The sequence below is a fragment of the Halichoeres trimaculatus genome, unplaced genomic scaffold, assembly GCF_033239565.1.
Source record: "Halichoeres trimaculatus isolate MK-OKI-2021-1 unplaced genomic scaffold, fHalTri1.1 fHalTri1_scaffold_16, whole genome shotgun sequence".
Lineage (NCBI taxonomy): Eukaryota > Metazoa > Chordata > Actinopteri > Labriformes > Labridae > Halichoeres > Halichoeres trimaculatus.
Window position 1 is genome coordinate 8,011,547 of NW_027437194.1, and position 27,100 is coordinate 8,038,646.

The 27,100-nt window shown below is 39.7% G+C and overlaps 1 protein-coding gene across 2 annotated transcripts in view; it reads left to right on the forward strand.

The window, feature by feature from the left end:
- Positions 1–4,754: 4,754 nt before the first annotated feature.
- The window catches only part of LOC141805304 (leucine-rich repeat transmembrane neuronal protein 4), a 148,008-nt gene continuing 125,662 nt past the window's right edge, over positions 4,755–27,100 (forward strand). Inside the window, exons 1-2 of one of the 2 annotated variants that reach the window (XR_012599710.1) lie at positions 4,755–5,672; positions 14,314–15,935. Coding sequence is in view for 1 of the 2 variants with exons in the window: in XM_074690285.1 (XP_074546386.1) it covers positions 5,669–5,672; positions 14,314–15,872 (1,563 nt within the window). In the remaining variant the exon portion in view is untranslated. The remainder of the gene's footprint in view (positions 5,673–14,313; positions 15,936–27,100) is intronic. The other variant, XM_074690285.1, reaches the window with a different exon arrangement.

The window sequence follows — 27,100 nt, forward strand, 5'->3', positions numbered from 1 at the left end:
CCATCAACTTGGTCATTTTCCCGATGGCTTTTCTTAGTTGCACTGTAAAAAAATTCTCCGTCAAAAAACGGTAAAATACCGGCTGCAGAAATGGCCTAATATTTCCTTTACTGGAAACCCTGCTGACAGTATTTTACCTTCAAGATTTTTGTAGTGATGGTGTTTTGTAACCGTAAGTGAGGAGGGACGGTAGTGGATATGAGACCCTGCTGTACATTTAAGTCTTACACTGCTGGGGTCACAGGCTGTCTGTGCACTACATGACATGGACTATCTATGTGTTCTCTAATTAAAATACTGTTCTAGTGGTAATAATTTAAAGTTAACATGGCTGCATGGTGGCGCAACAGTTAGCACTGCAGCCTCACAGCAAGAAAGTCACTGGTTCAAATCCCCACATCGGCCGGTTTGCATGTTCTCCCCATGCATGGTTCTCTTCGGGGAAGCCGGCTTCCTCCCACTGTCCAAAAACTTGCTCACCAGGTTAATTGGTCACTCCAAATTGTCTGAAGGCGATTGACCGGCGACCAGTCCAGGGTGTACCCCGCCTCTCACCCAATGACGGCTGGGATAGGCTCCAGCCACCCGCGTCTCTGAATAGGATAAGCGGTATAGAAAATGGATGGATGGATGCTCAACAACACATCTCATGAACTAACATAAAAATAATTCAACACATTGTAAAAACCATTGAGTACATGGGTACACAGACATTCAATCCATGCCATATAGCTGTTCCATGCCACTTGGAGCAAGACAGCCCATCCATGCCATATGGAGCACCGACACATTATCTGTGCCATGTGGAGTACAGACAGCCTGCCTGTTTCATGTCTAACACAGACAGCCTGTGCCCTCCCAATGTAACAAATCAATGTACACTCTGGATCTTATACCCACTGTGTTCCCTCCTCATCCACGGTTTCAAAACACCATCACAATGGTAAAATACTTGCAGCAGGGTTGCTGGTATTTTAAGGTTATTAAACAATGAACATTTTTAACAGCATGATTCTAGTGGTTATTTGGTAGAGTGTGGTGCACTGCTTTCAAACAATACAAAATACATCTATTTCCAGCTCCTGAGTCATGCATTTACACTTTTATTGGATTTACAGTGCCATGCAAGCCTTTGTTCTGTTTTATTCTCGCGAGAGCATACACATGTCCATGTGTGAATATTGAATGGCATAACAATTTCTATATTGTAGCCATTGTTATCCACCATCTTCATACTGGAAAGTCTCAAGATTATAGACATGATGATGACACATCTAAAAAAAAAGGAAAAAAAAAAGAAGAAAAAAACTAAATAGAAAAATTTCAACTCTCAATTCCCAGTCCTTTAAAATGGTGTTCAGGATGTGAGTTCCATTTGTTTCTATTCATAGGTTCTGTGAGAGCTCAAAAAGAAGTGCTATTGAAATAACTGAAGGCCTCAACATTTGCGACCTGAAGGATTGTTCAAAATGTGAATGTTGCTGGGCAACGAGCAGTTTCAGCCAGCCTGTGTTCTGGTAAACACCACGTCTAAAACATTTGGCTCCAGGAGGACACAATTACTCATGGCGACGACCAGTTACCTCTCCATGGTGAAAACAAAGACACCGTTTGACTTGAGAGCAGAGCACAGGGGTTGATTTATTTATTTTTTCCTAAAACAGGCTATATACTATTTTAGAAAAATTTTCTCCAACATGTTTTGAATACCACCATCTGGACAGACAGTTACACTAACAAGCAAAGGCAATCCATTGGTGGAGTAAAAAGGTGAGGGTAAGCTTGACAGTTATATTTCTTAAGTAGAGAAATCACTGCTGTAGGCTGTGGGCTGGCACTGTCTGTATCTCCATAACTTCACAGGGTATTAATTGTTTCAGCGCCGTCAGCAGAATGGCCTCTGCTTGTTGAATCAAATCCAGAAGTAAAGTCATCAGCCAAATTGCATGGGAACGGATACTGAGCCACAGTCTAAGATGGTATGGAGTCTGTCTGGCTGCTTTCTGAAAGGTGAACTGAAGGTAGCTAACGCTGTAGGTTGCTGCCATGAAAAAGGAAACATACACTTTATGCTCTGTGGGTTGATGTTGTGACAAAGTGCTCATTAATCAGGATAGGATTAGTGTCAGGAGGTGAAAGATTAGTCAAAGGTGCAGCCGTCATAAACATTCCTTTGACAGATGCTTGAACCAAAACTGATTTACTCTCCTGCTTAGTATTCTTAGAGACCTGTACAGATGCTTCTGCAAGTGCAAATGCTTTCATTGAAATAATGCCACCTATCACTCTGAAATATGCTGTGAACATATCCAGAAAGATGTTCCATTTAGCTTAAAGAGGGCTCCAATAAATTTGTGTGGAATAAAACCGAGGATCAACGATTGGAGTGGTATACAGAACATGAACTTGGACACAATTATAAAACAAACCCTGCAGCCAGAAAGAAACCTACGTATATTTTTAGGGGCAGCTGTGCTTCAGTGGTAGAGCAGTAGGGTTGTTTCTCACCCAGAAAGGGGGTTTGATCCCAGGTTCTGCTGTCTAAATGCCAAAGTCTTTCAGCAAACACTCAAACGTGAACCATTTGTGTGTGAATGGGATTTGATGATGGCTGGGGATGCTTTACATAGCAGCCTCAGCCATCAGTGTATGAATGCTGTGTGAATGGGTGAACGTGACTTGCAATGTAAAAGTGGCCATTAAAAATTCAGATGCCTATTTCCTCTTTAAATACACCCGAGCTTTAAAACGCAGCTGAGATGAAGCAGAGGGAGGCCGCTGTCGATATGTTGTACCCATTGGCGTGCACAGATTTTTTTTTTTTAAAGAGCAAGGCAAAAAGAAAGGAAAGCACATACAGTGGGTTCTGAAGAGGGCACTAAGTTCTGGACTTCAGCACACATTTTTGCTTAAGAGGAGGGCAGTTAATCATGTTTTAACCATCCAGGAAAGTAGTTTAGAGTGTTTTTGCCACCCAAGAGGGCAGCTGTATTTTGTCAACCTGGATGGTTCTTCCACTATCAAGAGGCCACTTTAGTGTGTCATTTTATCTGGCATATTTGCCCCAGGAGGGCAGTTGTATTTGCCAACCAGGGGGGGCACTTCACCACAGGTTTTCGCTACCAAAGACAGCACTTGAGCTAGTGTTTTGGCCTGAAAACAGGCTCTATAGTGCAAGTTGTTGGCTTCCAAGAGGACATTTTAGTGTGTTTCAGCCTCCAAGAGGGTACTTAAAGGCATAGTTTTTCAACCACCATTGAGATACTGTAAGGTGAATTATCCAATTTCACCTAATTGGTCAAAAAAAAAAAACTGATAACATGCCATTGTTGAATGACTGTGCTTTAAAATTCCTCTGAACAAGGCCAAGGACAAAAATCAGACCCCGATGAAGGCTCTAGTATTCAAGGAAGTCAAAAAAAGCAAAGATTGGTGAACTCAAGGCTTTCATTAACCCCTTACTGCCTGAATTAATTAGCAATCATAAAAATATTTTTTAATGTGATTTTTCATTCTTACAGATGTTAAATTAAGGGGAGGTTGTGAATGTTAGCATAATTAAGTTATATCATATATATTTAGGCACGAGAGTGTCATTCCCTGGCTATTATGTTGTGACATAGTGGATCTGATATGATCTTGTGAATGTGTAGAATATGATTCAATGGGTAATAATGAGATTTTAAAAAAAAAGGTAATTTCAGCTGCATCAAAACCTGATAGGGTATGTCGCAAATTTGCGACAGCAAGCATCAAGGAGTTAAGATTTACTTTCACCAGGATGCGATGACACCAACTCTGGTGTGCTTGGTGTGTGGCGAAAACCCATACAACCTTGGTCCCAAGGAAGTGTATACGCCATTTCCAAATGAACTGCCTTATGTTTTAAAACAAGCAGATGGACTATTTTGTTTGCCTGTGTGAAAACATGGTGAAAAAGCCAACTTTTGTGGGACAAACCACAATGAATGTGAATGAATAAGCAAGCCCTTAAAGCTAGCTACCACTTTGCTGAACTTGGTGCTGAATCAAAAATGTTGCACACTGCGTCAGTAATTAATAGAGCCATTGTGAAGGGGGTGGTCTGAGTTTTGCATTGAGTGAGTTTAAGATAATACATTGTCATCAGACTACAGTGTGTTATTTTATCATACTCTTTATTGGAGGTGTGCTGTGGGACTTTTTCAATGTAAAAAAAAATGTGCTGCTTTAAGGCACGTTTTGGCTCCCAAGTCGCCACTTTAGCGCACTTCTGCGCTTCAATGAGGCAACCCACTGCTCTGCTCAAATGCACCATTTCAGCACCATGGACAGCATCTCACAGCCGCATGTAATGCTCTACAGTCTATTGGTAACATGCATTCACACAGGAGCTTCCTCTAACGCAAACGGGTTGGAGCATGCCCAAAGGCATTTTGGACAGACCTTAATCATATATTTCACCTGTAGCTAAGAGATAAGCACAATAACATGAAGACAAACTTAACCTTTTAACTAGGCAGCATCAATACGCTCTAGACCTCACTTTCCAAGACATCATCACCACGAATGTTTCAGACTTGGAAACAACCTACTGTTTGTTTCCTCGTGTTCCTCCAGGAAACAGTGCGATACGTTTGATGGTAAAACTGCATAAATGATGAGACCTACTTTTGAATCTTGATCACATTTCATAAAAGGAAACTGTTTCCTGTAGACACGAAGCTCACTCGTGATATTTTCCATCGTGTCCCTTCGATGACAGGATTAATCTGCTTTTCTTTCGTGACAGCAGCGCTTTTAATCGGAGCATCGTAGCATTCAGCTCACGGTGCACCCTTTAGACAAGCTCATGGGGTCGCAGTCTCGCCAGAAGAGGGCATTCCGATTCTGCCTGACAAAGTTGCCCTGACAAGCAGACGTGATTAACAACAGCGTCATGCTGCATTTCCAACCGAGCAACAACGAGAATCAAAGCAACATTTGGACCTAAAGGTGCATATCTGGATGTTTTCTCGATTGTGTGAGACTCGTTGACAGCGTTTCACGGGGACTTGTGGATAACCGAGCGTTACTTTTCCTGTGTGCGCCATGCGCGGATCACACTGAGCATCCTTGAGGAAAGAGAAGCCGGGTTTTACTCAAGAGTGGAACCTTAAGGCTGCGTTGACTCCTTCGGAAAAATCTCATCCTTTTCTGTGCATTCTCTTTCTTTTCGACACAACCACACGTTTTTTTGTGAAGTTTCGTGACAGGATTTTCGCGGAAATCATGAGCATGTGAGACTGACATGAATTACTTGAACGCAGCTTCGTTATTGTCTGCGCTTACTGCAGTACTCTTTTTGGCTGTAACTTGAAGAAAAGGAGAACGATTCCTGTGGAGGAGAGAGGACATGGGAAGGGAGTTCTGAGACTGGATTTCCCCCCTTTCTCTTGATGTGGAGTTGGAAGTAAATGACATTCACCCCGCTTCAGCTGTATGGTTATAGATTCAGAACTAAACCGGACAGCACATCCAGGTCCGGGAGTGTAAAAGGCAGGTGCGCTTCGGAGTCGGCGGCTGCGCGGAGAGACCGGGCTAGTGGATTAGGACGGTACCTGTCTGTGGAACGCGCGTCATGCGGACTCAGATGTCGCGCACTAGAAGCCATTAAAACCTGTAGGCTGGAGCTGACAGATAAGCGGATATGGGTAAGTTCTCTTTATGATACCCTCTTTTTGATTAAGATTGTTTCATAACGTACCCCACTTCTCCTTCCCTGTAATATCACACCATACAAATCGTGTCTGCTCCGAGCAGAGCTGAGTTTGAATGTGATGTTTGCATCAAAAATGGTCGCCCCTTTCTAAATCACTGTGGCGGCATCTTATCAGGGTTTTAGTGTCTTTTGTTAAGTGGCTCGGGAAGCTTGAGGAATGTGGCTGAAGCTTGTGCAGTAGCCTGTTAGACGCAGAGCTGCAACGTGTTTTTTTTTTTTCTCCTCCATTTCCTGACAGCATGACTTATTAGACGAGGAGGATACTTGTCATGTCTTTCACATCGTCTTACGTTAAAATATTTGATTTAAAATCACAAGCAAATCAAGAAACCGCATCTTTTTCGCGGTGAGCTATCGTTTTCCTCATCACTACTTTATACTGGATGGCTCATTGACATGGACTGAAATGCTAATCACGGTGAATGTTGGAAGCCAGTCAACTTTATAAATCATGGCCCCGCATAACCATTGATTGTCCTTAATCTGTACGCACGAAGCCCATTGTCCAGTTTCAGCTCTGTGCAAACGCCTCCCCCCCCCCCAAAAAAAAAAAAAACTCTGGCGGGGTGAGAGCTTTTGGTCGTGCAGCTTTTGCTCAGCAGACTGATTCTCATTCAAGAAAGCCGTTTTATTCTGCACCTGCTATCAAGAGGGACTCTCCAAGTCGAGCATTAGAACTGTGCGTCAATCCATCAATACCCTGCGTGTGTGCGTAAGAGTGCTGTCGATATTCCTCTCCTTCAGTGTTGCATGATAATTTTTTGTACCTGTGAGCGTTCATGTGTGCTCCTCCTGTCTTCTTCAAGATATTCAAACCCTTTACAACCTCCTCTCCACCTTCACTCAGTCTTTGTTTTTAACTGATGTGTTTATTTTGTTTTCTTGAAAGGCAGTTACTCTCCATCTTTTGCATTCTTTACGTCTAATACTATTGTTTTGGGTAGCCTAATCTCCTCAGCCATTCTTAACAGGTATACAGATGGCCAAGTTCACTGGTGGTGCTGTGCCATTAATTGTAAGGCCGCATGATATATCGACCCACAGTGGGTTACTGCACCACATCAATATAAGCTACAACAGCACACAAAGCCATACAGTACAGGCTGCAGGAGCTCAGATGCAATTTATGTGCACTGCAAAGCCACCATGTATGGTTAATCAAAGAAGCCTGGTTTATGGGCCTGCTTCCTAATTTAATTTCAGAGCATGGCCGAGAAGCCTGCATACTTGAGGTGCAGCTTTTTTATCTGAGACTCACACACACTCAGGTGCACACACACGTGATTGCATGCTGTCTGTGTCCAGGTGTGCCAGCCAACCCCAAAATTGCAACTTTTATCAACCATATAGCTGCATGCTGTTGCCCACAATTATTTGATGATTACATGGTGCTGTAGTCACAGTTATCTACCACCAGAGCTGACGGTGATGCTCTTCATTAGCAGCATGGAATGCACTTATGTTTCATGGACCATATCATTAGAGATCTGCTCTGCAGGATGAGAACAGTAGGATAGGTGTAGTAAAAAGACACAGCTAGAAATACAGTAGCTGACACATTTAGAGTCAGTGATGACATTTCACACGACTCTTCAACTTCTGCAACTTCTTAGTCCTAAAACAAGCATGCTTACATGTCTGGATGCTTCAATCATGTTATGATTTGAAAGAACTCACATCAGTGACTGGATCTCAGCATAGCAGCTCATCTCAGGTTCACAGAAGCTTATAGGTAACAGGTGACATTTGGATGGCCCTATGGTTTGTGATTAGCACATGTTTGAAATGTCAGGGGAAGAAGTTGGAGGGAAGGGGTTTGCAGGGCTACCGATGGCATTTGATTGGCTCATATGATTAACATCATCAGCTTATAAATGCAGAATCAATAACTGGGATGTTATTTCAGATTCTTTCCTTAGCCTTATACTCTGTCCAAGCTCCTGGAGCTATTGGGTCATCAGGTCTGGTGGGGACAGATGCAAAAATAAAATCTGATTAACAAAGTTATTGTGGTCTGTGTGCCACAGTTAGGGGGGGTTATGTCTCTTTAGTATTAAGAACTCTCAATAATAACACAAATTTCTGGTTTACCTATTTAGCCTTAGCACTACTTATAACTAACAGATCAGTCTGAACTTTCCCACCCCCAACCCTAAATATAAAAAATATAAAAGTAAGTTTTGAGTTTTTGAGTTTGAGGATAGAAAATCACAGTGGTGTGGATTCAAAGTGGTCAGTGTGTTTACGTTTCCCTAGGTGTTAAATTGGAGGAAGCAAATCTCAACCTCCACAGTGACATATGAGATCAGTCTCTAGTTTGTTTTGACATTTCCACCTGGAGCAGGATTTCTCTAATGATGAAGCAACCAAGGGCAGCCCTTCGTTTTTGTTTTTTTTTTTTCTTCGCTGCAAATGAGTCCTTGTGTACCTGTACTCCAAAAAAGAACCTGTCCTTAGAAATCAAACAGACTTCATATCCCTTGCATTTAAAAAGTGAAGTTAAATGGTTATCAGTTTTCTGTTTCACAAATTTAATAGGTGAAAATGTTTTTTTTCTTTATTAAATTTGGCATATATATATATATATATATATATATATATATATATATATATATATATATATATATATATATATATATATATATATATATATATATATATATATATATATATATAATACAATGAGGTATAATATGAAGTATTTTTACTTTTTGTCATTATATAAACATATAAACTCCCCCACTATATATATATATATATATATATATATATATATATATATATATATTTCAATTACCCATTGTAATTATATACATAGATTAGTTTTATATCTAATTTACAACTTTATGTTTACAACTTCTTTACATTTATACTTCCCTGTAACTATAGAAACTAAATAGCTATAAATATTTGAACACTCAACATATATACATAAAAGTACAAATGTACGAATATGTAATTTACAGAATACATACATACATACATACATACGAGTACAGTGTTTGCAGGTTCTTAAACGTATTGTGATCTAAAAAGGACAAAGTAATGAAACATGCTGTAATAAACTTCATGTCATCCAGAGACTTACTTCTATAATGTTCAGGGAGGGATGAGTCCGGACTACATATTTGAACATGTGTGTGTATGTATCTGTGTGTGTAACATATCCTTTATTCTGCCTAATCAGAACTACAAATACAAGACGGGCACATCAGGACACAATGTTTTCCAACTACTGTTTAAATGGGTCTAACTTGGCAGGTCTTGCTATCATCTCAAAGATAATTGGAGACTAATAGGATGGCTGAGGCTGGTCTGGGGACGTCCTTCCCTGTGTGTTCGGCTGCTGTCCAGCCTCTATGTGCAGTCAAGGCTGTGGCTGCTTGCAGTTTTGTCAATGACAGGCAGCAAATAGCAATGAGCCACTTGTGTGCACTCAGAGTGCACCAGTTAGCGAGTCCATTTGCCAAGTTATTAAGCTACATTTGGTTTTATTTTAGGTCAGCAGTAAAGTGCACTTACTCTCTCTATGTGTTAGAGTTGAGAGGCAGAAATAGCGATCTTCCCTTGCTGAGGACAGCAAGGCTGTCTGCTATATAACTAACCATTACTTACATTCCTGTAGACAAACTTTCAGCCATCCATCTCAAATTCAGACAGAAAAGTGCAGGGAGCGTGACAGAGAGAAATGACAGGGTACCTGTATCTATATATTACCATACCAAGCTCTGAAAAGAATACGAGAAGATGTTCATCCTAAAACTTGGAACTAAAGCCAAATAAAAAAAGAACTTAAGACCTCAGGGAGCCGAAATGGAAATCATGAAGAGAAGTGAAGAGGCTGAGGGGATGGTTTTGACCACCTGCATAAAAATAGACTTCTCATTATAAAATCATCCTGATGGCTGCAGGGTTCAAGGACGCGCATAACTAGCATATTTTCTGAGGGATGGAGAATAAAACGAAGGAATTGTTCTTCTAAGTAGATACGGTGTAAGAACAGTAATGGTGAGAGGTACAGCAGGTAAGGAGTAATAGCGACACAAAGCCCATGAGTGACACCTCAGAGGGTGACTTGTGCTCCTTTGTGAATAAGATTAGAGGAGAAGTGAGGAAGGAGATGGCTTACAGAGGCATTAGCACACGGAGCGCTCATTAAACCACGTACAGTGTCAGGGAGGGGAGAGAGGTGCCTTGTGAGGCAGGCTCAATCTGAAAGAGATGGCGAAGTCACTTCTAATAAAGAAAGCCTATTATGCACATAGGGAATAAAAGCAATTTGAAGGCTGATTCTACATCCCCCTGGGAAACCAGTCAAAGACAAAATTTAGAAAACATGCTGGTGCTCAACAGCCCACACACTGTTTTGTGAGACTTAGGCATTGCATTTTTAAAGAAATGTAAACACACATGGGACATAAGCTTTGCAGACATCAGTATTCAACCACTGCGTCTGTCTTATTTGTAAGACTTTGACAGCGCAGTGTTGTTGGCAAATTTGCAGCACTCGGAAACACAACATCCTGTGATCCCCCATCATTCTCCCTCTGCAGTATGTTACGTGGAAGTACCACAATCGCTGGATCCAAGATGAGGGAACGTGATTGATGTATCTGCTGTTGTAATCAATAGCCAGGACAAATTATCTGTACACTTCTGCGGTTTCCTTCCATCTGTAAGGAATGATAAAAGATTCCTCTGAAAAACAAACAACAAGTGGATCTATCTCATTCACATTCATAGAAACACAGACACACATGCAATACCCATATGGGATCAGCAGATGCTTGGCAAAGAGTGAAATGGCTATGTTAGATAGCATATGTTGTATGATGCTTCTCGGCAACTCTGTGTCAAGGAAAATTATTTCTGACAAATCCTGCAAAGATTACAGAAACTGCTTGAAAACTAAAATTGTCCTTATTGGCTCAGCTCCAGTGCAAGAAAGCTTTAAGCCCCAGGATACTGTGAAGTTCACCATTACTGTAACACATCAACATAACATACAAAGCATTAATTTGAGTGAGCCGGTGAAGTCAGCATACTGCCTGCCAATGTGTCATACATTCCTTTAGCTAATTAAAGCATGGGCTACTTTTATCGTGACATATTCCTCTTATCTTCCTGTGATAATGGCAATAAAGCCCATTCTTAATTATATTGCCTTGAGAAACACACATAAGTAGTGAATCCCCCACGCCACCACCACCACCACCACCTCCTCAAGGGGAAATCAATGTATCTTAATGACAGATCATTAGTGGCTCCGCAAAGGGGAACGATTTTAATGGAAACAACTCTGTCTCACCCCGGAACAAGGAGTGATATAGGAAGCTACTGACCACTTCGATTTAAAACAGTACTGAGAGGAAGTGTCCTCCACACATTTCCAAGAATAATGCATCATGTTTATGCGAAGATTCTCCACACACACATGTGATGCCAGATTGGTCATGTGGGAAGTTGGTCTCTGTCAAGGCAATGTGTTACATAATTCCATAGGGTTAGTTTCTCTCTTTTTTTCCCTGTGGCTTCTGCTAAAGCCTCTAGTGCATGGATTTGACCAAAAAAAAAGAAAATAGATGAAGTCTGAAGTGAAACGCCTCAGGCACTGTATACACAACCATTAGCTCTTGAATGTTAATTTGCCTTATACAGACTGCCTTTCATGACTTCTTTGCCTCTAGCATTGGTGCAATGAAGGCTTAGGGTGACTGGATGGAAGCACAGATAGAAACATGGCTCTGACATTCTTTATGTTCTGCATCAACTGTGTAAAGAGTTTAATATCAGAAGTCTTCTCAGTATGACTTCAAACCCTTTTCCTTCAGTATTATGATCTTCATCCAATCTCACACTTTTAGAGTTTGCTTTAGATTCTGAAACATTTACGAAGCTGAGACCGCTTTTTATTCACCCACAGATAAAATTAATAATATTGTCATAGACATGCGTAAAACAGGCTGTTCTTCAAAAATAATACTCCATCCAATTCTTGCTTTAAATGGTATAGAAATATATACTCAATATGGATGGATAGTGACTTGTAATCACAGACTGCTGGGAGGGAAACAGAACACGGATAGGTGAGCCAAACAAACTGTAACCTTTTGAACTCTGGGGTCCCCCAACCGGGGACTTTGAGGTTACTCTGCAACAAAAGGCATTTAATTAAATTAAGCCCTTATCACATATAATAAAGTCATATTGCACATCAGATTAACAGAAGAAACTCAGCTACATACTTCAAACAGTCTGTTAGAGCCAGTGGCATAAACACAAAAACTGAAACCTCTAGACAAATTTCACCAGTGACCCCTTTATTATGACACCCAAATGATTCAAACAGACTTTGTATATGCAAAGATAAACTGTTTTCAGTTTGGGTACGTCATTTTTCTAGCAGAGAACCTAAAAGAGGCCAGGGCTTAAAGGGTTAAATGGAGACAGAGCAGCACACATGGCTAACAATCCTTAAAAAAGATTTTTTACTTTTATCTGGTAAAAAAAGCTGTGTCCCATCTTTCACTGCGTAACCTGATGTATATGTGAAGAATAATACGCTCTCCAGCAAGGGGCGTAATTAGAATCAGAATCAGACATACTTCATTAAACCCCAGGGGGTAAATTTGGTGCTATTTTCATAATAAATGTAACAAGATGAGTTGGGTTAAGATATTGCTCTTGTGAATTATATAAAACAGATATTGTTCACTGAAAGTGGATAAACGGATATTGCACATTTTAACTGCATCAGTCCAAAGCTAACACCAGACTTTTTATATCGGGGTGCCCCGGCCTGCATAAGTTCTTGAGCATGTCGGGCTTAAAGTTCAGGAACCCCCACTCTAATAAATAGCATTAATTGTTTCAGTTATGTTTTATACACAATGATCCAGAGGCTACAGCATGTACTAAAAGAGAAAACTGTTAAAACTAAGCTAAACCAAAGCATCTAAAAAAAAAAAAAAAAACAAACAAACAAAAAAAACAAAACAGTATTTTAAATCAAAATAAGACAAAAAAGTTTACCATGGTGTACTTTACTGACCATACAAGCTTTTTTAGTTGTATTTTAAAAGAAATGAAAATGTGTAAATAAAAATCTTTGTGCTCTTCATTAAGGAATTCATATTTTATATTGAACAATAATTTCTTTATAGCAAAGCAGCCTTTGCTGTGGTCACACATTTCAATGAACATTTATGATGACTGATTTGTACATATTTCTCTTTTGTTGTTGTTGTTTTTTTTGAGATCAGACTTACTATAATATTTTATCTAATATATTCATATTATAATGTTGCAATCTATACTTGTAAACTTTTTTTGATCCATAATCTTGCATTTTGTTGACTGTGCTTTGTCTCTTGGTGTTTCTTGTCTGCAACTTTGTGTTTGGCTGCTGTCTGTCTTGGCCAGGTCTCCCTTGAAAAACAGTTTTTTAATCTTAAGTGGACCAACCTTATTTGAAAAAAAAAAAAAAAAAAAAACTGGTTGCTGCTGTAATTTTGTAAATTTCCTCTTTGTGGGACAAATAAAGAAATATCTTATAATCAAAATTGCAAAATTTTGCAGAGCTATTTATAACAAAGCATTATCATAACTGATGTGTGTCTATTTTGTTGTTGTAAGCTATATATAAACAGTTGATGAAGAGAAGAGGAGAGAAAAGAGAAAACCATTGACCTATTTCATGTCTGTCAGGTTAACCAGTTGAACCTTAAAGTTTGGTTGGTTTTAGACTGCTGTGACTTGTTAAGGTAAAGCAGAAAGTCATACATTCAACTTTTAAGTTCTGAACAAGACACAGCGTTCTCTGATTATATTCCTGCCACTTTTACTTGGAACAAACTAGTGCCACAAAAGCTGATGAATACATGCCGTCTGTTCTGCAAGTATTTAAAAACCAGACGAAAGAACAAGTTATGCATTTTCAGAATCCTGACTCGTTTTTACCTTTTTCTCGAGCTCAAATGGGTTTTGGAGCCATCTGGAGAAGTGATTCATGGAACAAACAGTCACAGATTCTTTTCCAGAACTTCTTTACAAAACCTGAATTCATTTTCTGAAGCCATTGACTGTGCATCAGAAAACTGTTTTCTTACTTTATGGTAAAATCTTGTCCAGTGAAACGCAAGATTTAAGTGTTGACCTTCAAGGTTATTCCATTTTACTGCATGAAGAGTGAATAGATTGAAGTCTAAAAGAAGTATTTCTGTCATTATTGTGAATAAGACGGAGACACAGTAAAGTCCTGCTTTTGCAGTTGTAAATGCAGTTCATTTTTCAAAAGAAGACTGCAGGAAAGCAAAAGATCTCAAACTTGGTGCTGTTTTGAGAATATCCTCTTTCAGTAGCAAACTGCCAAGATTGCCAGGCCTCAGTTTCTTAAAGCAAAGCTTCGAGTGTGGGTGTGTACTGAATATCTCCTGAAAATGTTATGAAAAGGAAAAAATGAAGAGCAGTTAACATGATTTCTTAACCCCCCCAAAAGCTCAAACAGGTTTATATAATTTTTCAAGAAGTCATCCTCTTCTCACTTTCCTGTTTTCTTCTTCTTTTTTCAACAGGCTCTGCTCTGCAGCGTCGCTGGCTAGTGGTCCAACTTCTGATGCAGGTGTGGCTGGCGGCAAATCCATCATTGAGTGAACGCCCATGCCCTAAGAGCTGTCGTTGTGATGGAAAAATTGTCTACTGTGAGTCAAGCGCCTTTCGCGATGTCCCCAAGAACCTCTCCGGAGGTTGTGAAGGCTTGTCTCTGCGGTACAACAGCCTTGCCAGTCTACGAGCGGGCCAGTTTGTTGGTCTCAACCATCTCATCTGGCTCTACTTGGATCACAACTACATCGCCTCTGTGGATGGAATGGCCTTCCAGGGTGTCCGTAGGCTCAAAGAGTTGATCCTAAGCTCTAACAAAATCACCTCCCTCCACAACACCACATTCCACCCTGTTCCCAATCTGCGTAATCTGGATCTGTCATACAACAAACTGCAGGCCCTGCAGCCCGGGCAGTTCCAGGGTCTACGGAAGCTTCTCAGCCTCCACATACGCTCAAACTCTCTTAAAATCGTTCCCATGCGTTTGTTCCAAGATTGTAGGAATCTTGAGTTTCTGGATCTGGGGTACAATCGTTTGCGCAGTATCACTCGGAATGCGTTTTCAGGCCTGGTCAAGCTCACTGAGCTGCATCTGGAGCACAATCAGTTCTCCAAGATCAATTTCTCTCACTTTCCTCGTCTGTACAATCTACGGGCACTGTACCTGCAGTGGAATCGCATCCGTTCAATGAGCCAGGGTCTGACTTGGACCTGGGCCTCCATCCAGAAACTAGATTTGTCTGGGAATGACCTGACGGAAGTGGATGCTGTAGTTTATCAATGCTTACCCAACCTGCAGACCCTCAATCTGGACTCCAACAAGCTGACCAATGTGTCCCAAGAGGTGGTCGATGCTTGGATCTCCTTGACTACAATTAGCCTCGCTGGGAATGTATGGGACTGTGGCCCTGCTATCTGTCCTCTGGTTGGCTGGCTGAGAAACTTCAGAGGGGCAAAGGAAACCACCATGATCTGTGCCTCCCCCAAGAAAGCCCAGGGGGAGAAGGTTTTGGATGCTGTTGAAGCTTTTGGAGTCTGTCAGTTAAATTCTGTGACAACACTCCCTGTGAGTATTCCCCCAACCCCCTCCAGTGTCCCAGTGCAAACTGTACGCAACCCAGCTATTCTGGCTTTACCAACTGGGTCTGGAAAAAGAGGAGAGGGATCCATCAGAGGCCCCACATCAGCTGTTACCCCACCTGTGGCTCTACCCCCAGAGCAAGACTTGGAGCCTGTGTCCTTCCATAAGATTGTAGCTGGAAGCGTTGCCCTTTTTCTCTCTGTTGCAATGATCCTGTTGGTGATCTACGTGTCGTGGAAGCGCTATCCTAGCAGTGTCAAGCAGCTACAGGAGCATTCGGCAGCCGCCCGCAAACGCCGCAAGAAAGCTAGAGAGACGGAGCGCACCCTGAGCTCCCCGCTGCAGGAGTACTATGTGGACTACAAGCCAACCAATTCCGAGGCCATGGATGTGCTTGTGAATGGAACCGGACCCTGCACCTATACAATCTCAGGCTCCCGAGAATGCGAGGTATGACCCACACCACCGCCACTCCTCCTAAACAAAACTCTGTCCACAGCAAGAGGACCAGAGGTAATTATTTACACTGCTCTGATAGATGATAAGACTTCAACTTGATTACTTAGCCTTACACAGCAGGTTGGGTAAATACTGTGTACCCGTGGATTACCATGAAATCAAGAAGACGTGGTTTCAGCATCAATTTATGTATAACAAGATTTCTCATGTGTTCAGACGGGTGTTTGTATATTCGCTTAAACCCTAATCTTTGCTGAGCTGCAAATGTTTGTTTTGCACAGAATTGTACAGAAATACTGATAAATAAGCCTGATTACATTTTCTATTCATAATCCATACATAATCTCGAGCTTAAGCTGTGCTGTTTATGATAAGGCATTTGCTTGCTCGGGTACTCCTGTGCTTTTTTTAAGGGGGAGCTTGCATAACACAGGATTTGTGTTTTGTGCGTTTGCCCTGCTGCTTTTCACTTTTTGATGAGCAGTATTGTGTGAGGAGAATAGCTGAATGATGGGAAGGCTCACTTTTGGACACTGGATGTGAATGCTAATAGGGGCTCTTGTCAGTGAATAGAGCTTCCTCTCAGCTGATGACTTCACACTTTTTTTCTTTTTTGTGTGGAGCTGTGACTCGAGGTATTTGTTGGGAAATACCGAGCTTTTCGTCTCCCCCATCTTTTTTTTTTTTTCTTTTAACCTTTTTTTTCACACTGACTTGCTGAAATTTGTCACTTGTTTACTCACCGGTTTAATTGATTGGTCCCACAGACACTGAAACGATACTTTCACTTTCACTGGCTATGCACATGTTAACTGGCACAGGGACAGGGAGAAAAAAAATTACACAATTTGTGCACACACTCTCACCCAGAAAGAAGTGGAGTTTGATAGTCCCAAAAGGAGTGGGAATCCTTTGAAATGCTTCACACCGAGGCGAGTGAATTTCTTCAAAACATCAGTTGAATTGAAAGGTTTAACCGAGAATGGTACTGCCTGCCATGCACAACAGTGTTGCTGCTGAAAGCAAGAGAGAAAAAAAGTCTTCTTCCCACATTGCTGGAGCCAGTAAATGCTGAGATTTTGAAAGTTTCTTCAGCTACAGCCAAGCAAAGCCTAAGTACATTTTTTTCCCTGTTACTGATGAGCTGGCCCTGCTATAACCCACCTGCATGATCAGGTAGCCTAACCTTGGAGGCTGTATTCCAAAAGGCACAAGACACATTTTAGATAAGCGCTCTCTATATTTTCACATTATCAGCCCACTCATGCAGTGTCTGGTTCCTAGATATTCACAGCGTTTCTGTGGCATGAATTTCTGGCAGGATCTCTCTGGAGGAATGACTGTAAATGCAGAGGTTTAAACAGGAGAAGGAGGAAGAGTAGGAGGGCTAGATCCACCACGTTGTTTTCCATTTCTGTTACTGACCGTCTGGCTTTCAGGAGGGTAGGTCACTTTACTGCCTGCAGGTTCCTCGCACTAGTTTGATCGTAAAGAAGCACAACCACATTTCACAGCTGCCATTTTGTTGTTTTTGTCATTTGCATCCCAATATAAGCTCCTTCTTTATCATCCCACAGCGCCATATTATGTTCAGTAGGAATATTTTTTACATGTAAAATTCATTTTAATGTAATGCTGGATGGTTTTGGGGGAAAACTGAGGAAGCTTCAGCTTTCAAGTGTCAGTTTCTGTTTTTTTGTCTTCCATGCATTGCCAAGATTTCTTGTAATCCAGTCAACGTGGTTTTCAAATGGCCTCATTCTATGTATTTTGTGCCTTCAGAACATGTTCTGCTGTCTTCAGCCATCAAAACATGTGCAATTTCATCCCATTGGAAGATGAGCACAGTATGGTCTCAGGATGCACAGAGGCTAGATGTAATGAGAAATGTACAGTAAGATGCAGTTAGAGGGTTTCTCAGTTTTTTCCTGGCATAAACTGTGGTAATGGGTTGACTTTTGGTGCAGTTTCAGAAATACTGTAAAGTGGTGTAACATGTTGAAAGAAACAGAATTTAATGGTGCGTGAAATATTTAACCCCAACGTTTGATTGAAAATGGTGTGAGGACAAAGTACCAGATGTTTTGATAGACATATTAAAATATCAATTGAAAGATTTTTTTGGTATAAATATATGGAAGACTATCGCTGCCACTCCAATAAATTAATGGATAAATAAAATATCAGTTGTACGAAAAGTTTCTCATCATAGCATGCTGTTTTCTTATTTTAATGTGTTATTTAAGTATCACAGTACTTCATAACACTGAATTATAACATCATAACATAATTACTTATATTGTTGACGTACATTGTTGTTTCATACTTAGGTTTAGACAGAGGAAGATTCTGCTGTCATTAAGTTCAGTAGATGATAAAATGATAAGCATGCATAGAGTTTGATGTCACTAAATTCATGAAAAACGTTTTCTGAAAACTCCAACCTAAGTGAAGATTCTGGAAAACTCACGTTTCATGTTCGGTTTTTGGTTCTCAAAGGTCATAACTGAATGACAGCAATTCATTTTGATTGGCTGGTATGGGTTTTGGGTATGGAAAATACACTGTCAGATATAGGTTGGCATGCTTCAAGCCACTCTTATCTGCAGATTTGCATGGTTATGTGTGGACATAAATATTTAAAAAATTGGAATCATGAGAAATATATATATATATATATATATATATATATATATATATATATATATATATATATATATATATATATATATATATATATTTTTTTTTTTTTTTTGTTTGTTTTTTTCAATAGACAGAGACAGATTTTGAAATGCATGGGGCTCTATCAGTCTGACCCTCTGGAGTTAGCTCCATTTATCATTCACAAACTGAAGAGGCACGAAAGGTTCCATATATACAAGCTGCAGCAGTCGAACACTGTCACCAAGTTATCACATAAAAACTTTTCGGTTATTATATTTGCATCATAGAAGTATAATGTATGCTTCTTGTAGGAATGCACAAAAGAGGCTTTAAGCATGTCCCAATTTTATTTACTGGCCCCTGAGCAACCACAAACACTCAAAGTTTCCCACCTACATATTTGCTTTTAACTATATTAATGTTACAAATCAGCGTCATGAAATAATGAGAAAATTCAATATCATGTCATAAAGTTGAACTTTGTATCACCTTAAAATATGATATTGATGCATTGTGGGGGTTTTTTTGTTTTTTTTTTCTGTTGTTGTTTTTTTCCTGGTGTGGCAGCAATAGGCTTCTGTACAAATATGATACTGGCTACACATATAATTCAAATGGGGACAGAGACAAGGCAACACTTTTTTATGTATTTATTTTTTCAATGCTTAAATATTACATATAGAAAGAAATATTGCAACTTCCCTTGGACTTTTTCACGTATTAAAGCAAAATGGGAAACTATCATGTGGTCTGAGTAAAAGTTTTGGATATTTAATTTATTCATTAAAGTGACCCCCCCAACACACACACAGACACACACCACCTCCCACGCTAAAGACAAAGAGAACAATTCGGCAAGTTATCAGACCACAGTTCAAAAGCCTGCGTATTGACATGACTAAGTGCCCCTGGCGTGGGTAGCTTTCACATCTTGAAAGACACCATTACTGGTGAACATAAATATAGGGTTGGAACATATTCTTTCCATCCAGACAATGCATTTTTTTTTTCAAATCCAACCTTGGATATTTCAGCAAGAAAGTGTGAAACTACACTCTGCAGGTATCATGGTAACATTCCAGGTTTTTAATAGAAAAGCCCAAAGAGGCAAACTGACCTTCCTTCAGCCCTGACTCGCCAGTCATTAAAAACATTTCCTAAATGTTGACAAAGTGATGCAGAAATGAAGATGCAACAAACATGACCCAACACTTTTTATTTTGTCCTTGCACAATTTTCAATCAAACACAGGGTTTAAATCCTTTGTAAACCATCAAAACCTGTCTTTACTGTGAACAGCCTTCATATAATGTCCAAACTTCTTTTGGAATGAAGAGTTTGTAATTGAATAAAGTAAGCTTTAATGAGTAGTATTTGTTCAAGGTGATGTAATTAGCTTGTACAGGTGTTCATGTTTTTGTGGCTCTTCCCTGTAATTTGAATAATTTGCAAGTTAATTTGCAAGGTGCACAGCAGGAGACAGCTGCCCCCAAGGATTACATTACTGTATAAAGGGTGTAATGACACCAGTGCAGATCTATATTTCACATGGGTTTTAATGCTTCTAACACAGTTTCCAATGTATTGTAAATAAAAGATAACTTTTTAATAAATCTTTTGATTTTTTTTTTTTTTTTTCATTTTTTTATTTTATTTGATGGGACTGGTTTTAGCACAGGCAATCTGAAACTCAGTATCATTTTTATATCATTCGTTATCAAAACTGTCTTGAAAGCAGTGAGTTGCTCTAATAAAAGTCGGCCTTCTTGGATTATGAATTCATAAGAATAAATAATAAAAAGGATTAAAACAGAGTTGTCATCACCTTTTAGTTTTCTGTTCGCTAGAATCCAGAATCATGTTTTGAGGATTACAAATGCCTGCTGTGTTTGTCAGAAAATTGTTAGGAATAGATTTAAAATTGCTGAGGAGGTGTGGATTCTGTCAGCGAGGTGAACGCAAACTAAAAAGGCATTGGTTACTCTCTAGTATGTCACATTATAAGGGATAAGATGAGTGATTTCCATTCCACACACTCATTCTTGCTGATGTTGAATGACAGTTACAGTAAATTGTCATCTGTTTATTATATAATCGAAGGAGGAGCCCTGTAAGAGAAGTGTTTCACAACACATTCCATCTACTTCCACTTTCTAGAGATCCCACACAAATTAACATACCCTCTCCATCACTGTGAGCTTGAAGCAGGCATGCTGTTTACCATCGAAATCATTGCATCTATCATTAGCCTTTTATCTTGACTTGATTGAACTTGGCAATTTAGCAGACTCTTTTATCCTGTGAGCCAAATCAAAGAGAAATTAACCCATGCTAAGAGGGGCAAGGGCCAAATCAACATTACAGAGCCAGCTGGGTGAAACAACACGGCGGATATAAAAGGGTTCTAGTAAAAAACATTATGGTACATCAACAAGCAATTACTTGATTTTTTTTTTTTTTCAAGGAATTTAATAGCCAGACAGAAGGCAAGAAGTTCTGCATAAATGAGTGAAACAAAACGGTAATCAAAGCATCATACCTGCATCTTGGGAGTCCTCCTTCTATTGGTCTCACAGGGTGTAAAGGTGATTGAAAGAATGTGTGGTTGTTTTAGAGGCTTAGTCTGAACTTTTTATGCTATTAATAAGTCTACCTACAGTACAAGAGGGGTGTTAAATATACTGACATCCTCATTAACCCTGTCATCAGAGCACAGCCCATACATTAATTGAACAGGCTTGTTCGAGCCCAAATGCAACACAATGCAAAATGTGATTTAAAAATAGAAACCCTAAAATGTAATAACAGGTCAACTTTGTAACGAAAAGTGCCAAAGATATGAAGTAAAACTAAAATGTAATAATTTTGGGCGAAAGGTTTTTACATTGTGGGCTCAAATCTTGTTACATTTTGCGTCAGTTATTACATTTTGGATTTTATTACTTTTTTTATTATTATTAAATTTCGGGCTCAGCAATATGATGCATTATGAATTAGTTATTAAATTTAATTTTGGGTTATCCTTCCTTTTTTATTTATTTATTCTTTTTTAATACATTTTGGGTTGTTTTTACATATCAGGCTCTACCAAGGCTCTGGATAGGATCCTTTTTTTTTTTTCCAGAGAGTTTTAAATACAGTTGTGTCTTAAGTTACAAGTTCAATATGTTCTGTGGTGGAGCTCCTAATACTTAAACAAATTTTCCCCATTGGAGGACAGAGGAGGGGAAGGAGGACTGAACTGAATAACTAAATCTTATTTGCTGATGTTTCCCTTTTCACCACCCTTTCTGCTCTTATATAAACACAAGGGTTTTCCATAAAAAAACTGTCCAGTTAGGTCCCTTCATCCTCCTTTTCAGAGTATTTCTGAAATGAGTAAGGCAAGTTTAACTAATTAACACAGTTGCATGACCAGTTGCATGTCCAGTTGCAACTTCTTCTGGGTGTTATTTTGGAGTAAAGTCTGAAAGTTTGTCAAAATGAGACATGCTGGGTGGATGTTGAGCTGTTCACTGTGGCGTTCACTGCACCAGCGATGTGGTTTCAGAAGCTGGATTGTCACCTGAATTTTAGTTCTCAACTCAAAGCAGAAAGTTGTCTGAGATCTGGCTTGTATCTTGAAAACCTTGTTATTTGGGATACTCTTATATCAAGGTACCAATGTAAGGCCTATTTGGTCTCCTGCTGCTGATTAGGTGGCCAGAAATTTTACAGGGCATAAATGTGCTACCTCTTTGGTGAGATTTATTCCCAAATTGAATCCGCATAGCCTCAACATATACTTGGAGTTTTTGTTATAGTGCAAACAACTGTTGAGTTTCAACTTGTGTCTCTATTTCCCTTAAAAAAAAGGGCTTTTGTGTTTTTTTTAGGCTTCATAACGTCCCTTTGGGATCCGTGTAGTAGCTTAACATGAGTTACAGCTCCAAAAAAATAATCCCTATTTTTTCTCACATTGGTGTTGTAGAAAACCCTCTAGGCCTTTGTCTGAAATACTTTGTTTTCGCTGTTGATTAAGGCTCCTGCTCCACAAACCCCCTTCTCTCTTATTGGACAAACTGTCCTGAGGCCCATCAGGGGCAAAAACTGTGAATAGACCTTGGCGTTTTCTGTCTCTGACACCTCTGACGTGTCTATTTAAGAGATCCTTACGTGATGACGTTATCATTTCAGCAAGATCTTCAGGTACAATTAGAACAAACAATTTTGAGCAGTTTACAAACAGACTCAGGTGTTTCTTTGACATATGAATATGTAACTAGTTTAGAATGTACAGGGAACACATAATACCCTCTCTTTAAAATCCTGGCTTATACAGAGGCCTGTGGTTGATTATTAATAAGAGTCATGGTCTCACGACAGTCAAGAGGGAAGTGTGCCTTATGGCAAGCATTACTAATCATCCAGCATTCCCTTTATTCTCACACATACATAACCAATCAGATATGTGCTCAGCGTCCTGACCTTTCAATGCTGCTTTCAGATTGGTTAATTTTAGCCTTTAATCGCTCCCTGTCCCTGTGCTGCGTTGCCATGTGATGGAGAGCTAACTAAAATCAACTCAGAAAAGCTGGAGAAAGAAGATGAAAGGTGATTTCTTTTTGAGGCTGCACAGTGTCATGGAAAATGTAACTCCTGAAAGCAGATTTGGCTCACTTCTTGTCCTTATCTGTGCGTCTGTTCCATCTTAAAACATTGTGGAGGCGAGACAGGAACGATCAGTCAGCAGTCCACAAAGTCCTGAGTTCATCTCAGAATGTGCTCTCATCTTGTTTCTACATTTTGTTGTTCAGGTGTGGACATAAATCACCTGACAGCTCCCACCAGCACCTGCTGCTCTCTCCCTACCTCATAGCGCTGCTGCCTCTTCAGGCTCGAGCCTGCAGCAGCTCAGGGGCTGCTCATCTCTCCTGAGTGGGAATTGCTTATTCCTCCTGTGTCATTCATACCACTTCTTTCATTCAAATTCTGGACCATCACCATAACTCACCCTGGACCTCTTCTCATGATTGTCCTTTATCAGCCTCCAGGGGCCGCCTTTCATGGATGTGAGTTTGGCAGCCTTTTAGTGTATTGCCCGAACATGGTGCAATCCTCATTTTCTTACGTCACCTCCACCTTTTCCTTCCCTGAGAGGACTATTTTTGTCATTTCATTTTCTATCTTTCTCTGATCTTTTCCGGTCTAGCTGTACTCCTAATGTGGGCTGTGGACTTGACTTGTGTATTGAGTCCCGGCCAAGTATGGCCTCATCTTGACATCTTTAGCGCTGTTAGTCCTGTTACTAAGCAATACCCAGCTGCTACATGTGTGGCTGAGATACTGCAACAACCAGAGTCACCTCATCCCTCCGATAACACTCAGCTTTCTACATTTCAAGATATTTTCAAACCCCGGGATCAGCTTAAAAACAATATCACTAACTTATCAAAGAGGGATACTTTTTGTGGGGGCCCTCTGGAGGCCTGTATGGAGCAGAGCTATATGAACACCTTGGTGTTTGATGCTTGCCCTTCAAGTGAAACATTTGGGACATGCATGTCTAAGGTGAAGCTTAGGGGCCAATTGTAGCCCACGGTACATTTTCATACATTCCCTAGTCTTCATTTTACAATGTATAAATTATACAATTGGAGTGAATCATGTTCTGAATTATGTCTACATGTATATTTTCTGTCAAGGTCTCAAACCAAAGTATATCTAATAAGGCCTAACTGAACTATATTTGGACTGTGCGTTGGCTACTTGTCTAAAGCTAAAGCTCTGTACATTTTGCAGAAACTCAACAACTCTTACAGCTGACATCTTTAAATAAATGCTTTTGTCAGATGTGAAAATGTGACAGTTCAAACAACACATCAGGGGTGGCCAACCAGTCAGAGACCCAGAGCCACAAAAATTACAGTGGAACTACAAAGAGCCACATCACACATGTGGTCTTACAAAGGCACTTCCTCTCACAGATAAACAAAATGAAATAAAAAGAAAATCAATACATTTCCATCTATCTATCTATCTATCTATCTGTCTATCTATCTATCTATCTATCTATCTATCTATCTATCTATCTATCTATCTATCTATCTATCTATCTAGATAGATAGATAGATAGATAGATAGATAGATAGATAGATAGATAGCTATGAACAATTGAGAGGAGCACATGTAGAGAAAAGAAACCGAAACTTAAGCATAAATGTCATCACCCAAGTATTGATCAATACTGATCCCAACGTGGGCATCAATTTATTAATATTTCAGGTTGATCAGCACACCACTATTCATAACAATATATAGATCTATATATATATTTTTTAGGAATGGATCGAAGAGCCACACACCTGAAGGCAAAGAGCGAAATGCGGCTCATGAGTCACAGGTTGGCCACCCCTGCAATACCTCAAGCTATGACTTGAAGCAGGGACGACAAAAATTAGTGAATACAAATAGTTGCAAAAAGCTAAAAATGTTGTTTGCTGGTCAAAAAAATAGTCTGAATGTGAAAAAAAAATATATTGGTTGAATCTACATCCTGATATTCCCCACAATGCACCCTAATGGAGAACACATTGCAGGACAATGATCTCTTGTCATCTGGTATCAAGACACAATTGGGAAAATTATGCTTTATCTAACTTAAAGACTGTTAAATAAATATAAATATGAAAATAAATTCAATACAAGGAGGCGCTGGCCTTTGGTCATTTAAAAATAAATCAATTGTAGCCATCTTTGGAAATGTCTGAACACCCCCGAATAAGAAGACCCTTGTGTATTGACCTAATTTTTTCAGCAAGTCTTGTGAAGATCTGGTGATACATTTTTTGAACAGACCTTAATCAGTGTACAGTCAGAATCAGTTGTTTTTACAACATAAAAATACGTAGCTCTAAAAAATCTGCACATGTCTAGTATCAACGTCCAAAATTGCTTACATCCCTTCTTTAAACCAGTTTAGGATCGTAGTATTCTTTTCTCTTTCATTGTAGTAATTTGATTAAGATTTTTCTGATATATTTCTCCTGCTCTTCACACAGTGATACTTTTCCAGATTATCAGATTTGCACGTTGTCTAGTTTAGCCTAACTTTGATCCAAATCTTATGAGTTGTTTTAGATTTGGCTCAGGATCAGTGACTCACCAAGTGACTATAATAAGCCCTTCAGTCACTCACAGTCTCTTTGTGATGCACCTCAGCAGGGTTTTCAGAGAAGAAATTCAGCAGGACATTTAAAAATGTCTATCTGCTGCTTCCTCAGAGGGTTAATATCATACCATGAGTTCCACATGGGGTTATGTTTTTGTAAACTGCTGTCTGGATCTTGAGTGACCTGAGATACAAACTGCCTATTAGCAGTAGCTTTTCTCTTCTTCTCTTCTAATCATCAGCAATGTTTGGATCGAGGTTGACTTTTATCTGTGAAAACCTTACCAGGGATAAAAAACAAAGGGTCATTTTTAGGTTGTGTTTGAAAAAGTTGACGACCTGCATTTTCTTTGTTTTTCTTTTGTTCTCTGTGCAGTGATGCAGCTGAGAAATCATTTTAAAAATGTGCAGAAAATGGATCGACAAAATGTCAACTCAGGGTCTTCAGACTTATGATTTCAATCATGGACTTCTCTGGAGCACATCCATCTTCTCCAGCCTGTCTTACAAAGACCATCCATATTCCAACCAGCAGGTTACTTCTGCACACCCTCTGGACTCCAACTCTTTGTCCACTCTTGTGATTAGCTGCTGACCCTCTTTAATCCATAAATTGCATTCAGATGCTGCTGGATTAATTCACATTCCTTTAAAACCATGTTCATCAGCTCAAACCTCCTGGATAATCTGCACTGCAATGCCTTTTTTTTTTTTCTTTTTTGCAAAATCCAGGTTTTTAAATTGGTCTTCCAGAGCTGTGTTCTCAGGTTTTTCTCACTGCTGCCATGAATACAAATCATTTCAGAGTAAAAATTCACTTTAGTTGCCTGTTGAGTAGGTGCAGGAATTACTGAGCTTTTCAGTATTTCTGTTGAGACATTCCACCTCTGTTGTTTCCATTTTAATTGATTATTTGATGATGGGAAAAGGTCCTTTTGGTAATAATACACGTTATCAATTATAAACAGTATTGACAAACTCTGAACAGTGTTATTCCCGGGGGGCAACATCCTGTTTAGAAAAATGAAATCTATACGGGAGTGCTTAAACTTGCTTTTTTTTGAGGGTCCACTTGAGGTCAGGAGTTATGTACACACTCAGCCAAAAAACAAACTTTGACAGCATTAAAAAGTATTTTTACAGACTGTCTCAAAAAACAGCTTTCGTCTGAAATGTTAATTTTGCTATTGGCACACACTGTACGGGTGTAAAAAAAAAAATTAACTCTACAGTTTAGAAGATATTAAGATCATGTGATTGTCCAATCAGAGACACAGATCAGCTCATGTGACCGACAGGCACCCTATAGCTGTTAGAAAGGAAGCTCAAAGCCGGTATCATATCAAATATGGCTGTGTCCGCGGATTGGCGGACAGGAACAGACAGGTCACGTCGTACAGACTAC